General features: G+C 30.9%; 2 protein-coding genes across 7 annotated transcripts in view; one reads left to right on the forward strand and one right to left on the reverse strand.

Annotated features, from left to right (window-relative positions):
• The window catches only part of LOC102675988 (vesicle-associated membrane protein 2), a 15,200-nt gene extending 14,252 nt beyond the window's left edge, over window positions 1–948 (reverse strand). For all 5 annotated transcript variants that reach the window (XR_004149675.1, XM_006611033.2, XM_006611035.2 and 2 more), the window contains exon 1: window positions 533–948. Coding sequence is in view for 4 of the 5 variants with exons in the window: in XM_006611033.2 (XP_006611096.1) it covers window positions 533–534 (2 nt within the window). In the remaining variant the exon portion in view is untranslated. The remainder of the gene's footprint in view (window positions 1–532) is intronic.
• Window positions 949–1,297: 349 nt separating this feature from the next.
• On the forward strand, window positions 1,298–3,371 carry LOC102675758 (synaptobrevin-1). 2 transcript variants are annotated; one of them, XM_006611031.2, is made up of 3 exons: window positions 1,298–1,437; window positions 2,524–2,840; window positions 2,931–3,371. In XM_006611031.2, the coding sequence occupies exons 2-3, from the start codon at window positions 2,528–2,530 to the stop codon at window positions 2,975–2,977; spliced, it is 360 nt and encodes a 119-aa protein (XP_006611094.1). In that variant the 5' UTR covers window positions 1,298–1,437; window positions 2,524–2,527; the 3' UTR covers window positions 2,978–3,371. The 2 variants fall into 2 exon arrangements, with proteins under 2 accessions (XP_006611094.1, XP_006611095.1); XM_006611032.2 differs by lacking the exon at window positions 1,298–1,437 and adding an exon at window positions 1,845–2,127.
• Window positions 3,372–3,763: the final 392 nt, after the last annotated feature.

Below are 3,763 nucleotides of genomic sequence, written 5' to 3' on the forward strand. Positions count from 1 at the left end.
TTTCATGAATTCACTTGTTAAATTAATTCTTGCGTAATATACGAATGGCGAAAAATGAGGTTACAATCAAATGCAAACTCGAAATAATAAGAAATTTATAGGATAAAGATTCGTTCGTTTATCAACGTCACTAAAAATTCGAGGATTTTTCAAGATAAACTCATAAATGTTTTCCATTCCTCTTTTCTTTTCAACGAGATACGATTATTATCAGATTAAAAAACGACGAAAATTGTAGAGAACGTTTAAAACGAGATTTACATTTCTGTCTTGAATAATTTATCGATTTGCTTGCGTTCAATTTATCCAGCAGGCTTAAACAGACTCGATATTAATTTATCAAAGACTAGAAGTTACACGTTTCCGTATTCTGTAGAATAGATTATAGATTCTCGTAGATTGTAGATGCCTCGATATAGATTCGTTCGCAGGGAATCACCAGTTCACACGAATTTTTCTCGTCGATTTTACTCGAACAGAAATACACTTTTCGATGAACACAGGATCGTTAAAATTTCGTGGATTTACTCACATGTTGTTCGTCGGTCGCTGTTGGTTTCCTGAACTAGAGCTATCCGCTGACTTGCCAACCCCGTCAGATGACCGCGTACTTTTCACGAGCGACTGTCACCGACTAGACAGCCGCGGTATTGATAAAATTTCCAGCGACACCATCGCGCCGCCGCTTCACCGTTATCTCGATCTGCCCTCGAACCGTTTGAATCGTGTCTTCCATATTTTCAATTTTAACTCTTCAACGAATTTTCTTTTCTTCTACGAACGATCAATTTGATTGAAAATCTCGTCGAATATAATTATATACGAAACATACGGATTAATATAATATTCTAATGGAATTTTTCGCGTTGATGATTGAAGATCGAGAATCGATGTATCGAATACGAAAGTTCGATACGTGGCTTGGAAGAGAGAGTAATGCGCATGTACAGAAAGTTCCAGTCAATAAACGCCAGTCAGCCGCAACCCTCATGCGCAAACACACCCTGAGAGGAAGTCAGGGATGTTATCGTTGTTCTCGAGAGCCCTGACTTTTGAATCGCGAAAATAGGCCAACGACCGGCACCATTATTCTTATTATTTTGTAACTGACTAATTTATTGTTGTTATTTCGTGATCGAATATGATGCCGATATTAATAAAATGATTGAAAAACGAAGTCTCGTTTGACGATTTTAGGGGATTAATCTTTTGAATAAAATTGGATACATTTTTTTTGTTTAAAAGTACATTTCCGTGATTTAAGTTCATACGGTCCTGGTAACGCGATGAGAATACGCGCACGAGCATCCGTAAGATGTTTTATTTATGTCTTCGTTACGATTTTTGTCGCGAGGTGAGGATACCATTGTGAATTTTGCTTCGTAAAAATGTCGTTGAAGATTGGTAAAAAAAGGCGAGAAATGGATCGTTCGTCGAGTGAGTTTATTTATATATATATTTTGTAAAATTTTAAAAGATTATTGGCAACAAAAAAATTTGATAAAAAAATAGCTTATATTTATCCACTAATTTGTAATGAAAGTTGTTCATAATTTATTTTATTAGTTGAGCCAAATTTTTATTTTGTTATTACATTTTATATATTTCTAATTATATATTATTTTTCATTAAAAGTATTAAAATTAGAAAAATCTTTTTATGTTATTTATTTATAAATAGTGATATTTATTATCATTAAAATTAATCGTATAGTATTTCAGAGTAAAATAATTTTGACGTAAAAAAATATATATATTAAAGCTTTCAAATGTATTTATAATGCGCATAATTGTATTAAGATGGCAGCACGCATGTGATTTGAATTTAAGATTTGTATCATTGCAATCTTAAAAATTACATCGTGAAAGCTGATAAAAATTAATGATTGTATCTAATACTGATAACTAATGAATTAAAGATTAGATTAGAAGAAGAATCTAATTGCTTGTTACATTTCTTGATAATAATTTTCATAATAAATGTGACGTCATGGGTATCGCCATCTTTATCGTATGTCATGTACAGTTGTAAAGTGTATTCGTCATCGAAATAAAGTTGGGGATACCTGTCATTATTTTTAAACAATTTACATCCCCATTAAATATTTCATAAATTCTTCATTTTAAAGTAAGTTGTTGTAATTTTCTATTTTAAAAAAATGGTACAAATTTGTATTTCTAATAAAATATTACGATATTATAAACAGAGTACATATTTGCTTATATTTTATTATATTGTATTTAATTTAACGATATTGTTATATTTTTATTCTATTGAATAAATATAACATTTATTAAATATTATAGTAGTATTGTACACAATTGTAATTCAATGATTTTATTCGTTCAAATATTTCATAAATTTTTAGGTTATGGGTGTGTGCAGTAGTTCATACATATTGTTGCTCTATCCAAAAAAATTTTTCTTAAAATATACTTTAAATTATTGTTAATTATAATTGATCATGTTTTCCATTTCATATTTATTGTGATTATATGTGATTTTTTTGATATTCTTTTACAGAAATATGGATGGTAGTGGTAATTCTAGAGATGATATGGGTGGTCCACGAAATTCACAGCCAGCTTCTACAAAAAAGTTGCAGCAAACACAAGCAACCGTTGATGAGGTTGTGGGAATAATGAAAGTAAATGTAGAAAAAGTATTGGAAAGAGATCAAAAGTTATCAGAATTGGAAAATCGTGCTGATGCTCTGCAACAAGGAGCTACTCAATTTGAACAACAAGCAGGCAAATTGAAAAGGAAATTTTGGTGGAAGAATCTCAAAATGATGATCATCATCGGTATTATCTGCGTAATTATTTTAATCATCATCATTGGTGAGTGATATTTATAAAAAAAATAATACACAAACATAGGTTTATAAATTATAGGTTTAAAATAGATACATATTTTAATCTTTGCAATAGCTTCAATTGTGTCAGGCTCGTCGGATTCTGACAATTCCTCTAACTGATAGCATTATACCAAATGGAATATAAATGCTCTGGATTTGTTATTTTGTGTCCTAAAATGAAAGTTAACCTCACCAGAGTAAATGTTGGGCGCACAAAGTTAGACATAATGTGATCGTTAAAAATCAAGATCCGTACGGACTTGTTGAACGAATTACGATGAAGTAATATGAAAAAAAAAAAAAAGAAAAAAAAAAAAGATAAGAAAAAAAATATATTTTTGAGACTTAAACTTATTCAAGCGCATAATTATTAGATTAATTGCGCAGTATTAATATATGGGTGGCCTTTTGTAAAACTGTGAATGGACAATACATTTCATAATGTTATCTTGTTACAATGCTTATTGTACATTTATTAATGATATATAATATATAATATAACGTTTATACTTTTTTTCATCGGTATTCAAATAATTCAGGCTTCCATTTCGCCTCGTTCCTCTCCAAATATCAACATCCAATAGCTCCACGCACGATTTCTACATTATAGTTTTAATGTAATGTAGCGCCATACGATAAGAAAAGAATTCGAACTCGTCAGTGCGATCGTTCGATTCCAAAGCCGATCGTGATTACGTACCTAGAATGTTCGCGCTCATAAATATTCATGTACTGACGTTCTCTTGCGAATACCGTCATGCTTCTCAAAGTAAAGTGTCACCAAGACTATCGAATTCGGTGAAACTTGATTCGATAGAATCATCCTTCACCGGACGCGAATCTAATTTCCATCTTGTAGAAAGTGTGCAAACTTTCCTATTCTTCTTTTTCCTTATATCTTGAAAC

Source organism: Apis dorsata, unplaced genomic scaffold (genome assembly GCF_000469605.1).
Source record: "Apis dorsata unplaced genomic scaffold, Apis dorsata 1.3 scaffold_82, whole genome shotgun sequence".
NCBI lineage: Eukaryota > Metazoa > Arthropoda > Insecta > Hymenoptera > Apidae > Apis > Apis dorsata.

Excerpts from the sequence above, each read along its gene's own strand:
- LOC102675758 (XM_006611031.2), top strand. The coding sequence starts at position 2,528 with ATGGATGGTAGTGGTAATTCTAGAGATGATATGGGTGGTCCACGAAAT. Across the intron at positions 2,841-2,930 it reads TATTTTAATCATCATCATTG|CTTCAATTGTGTCAGGCTCG; the intron begins GTGAGTGATATT and ends TCTTTGCAATAG.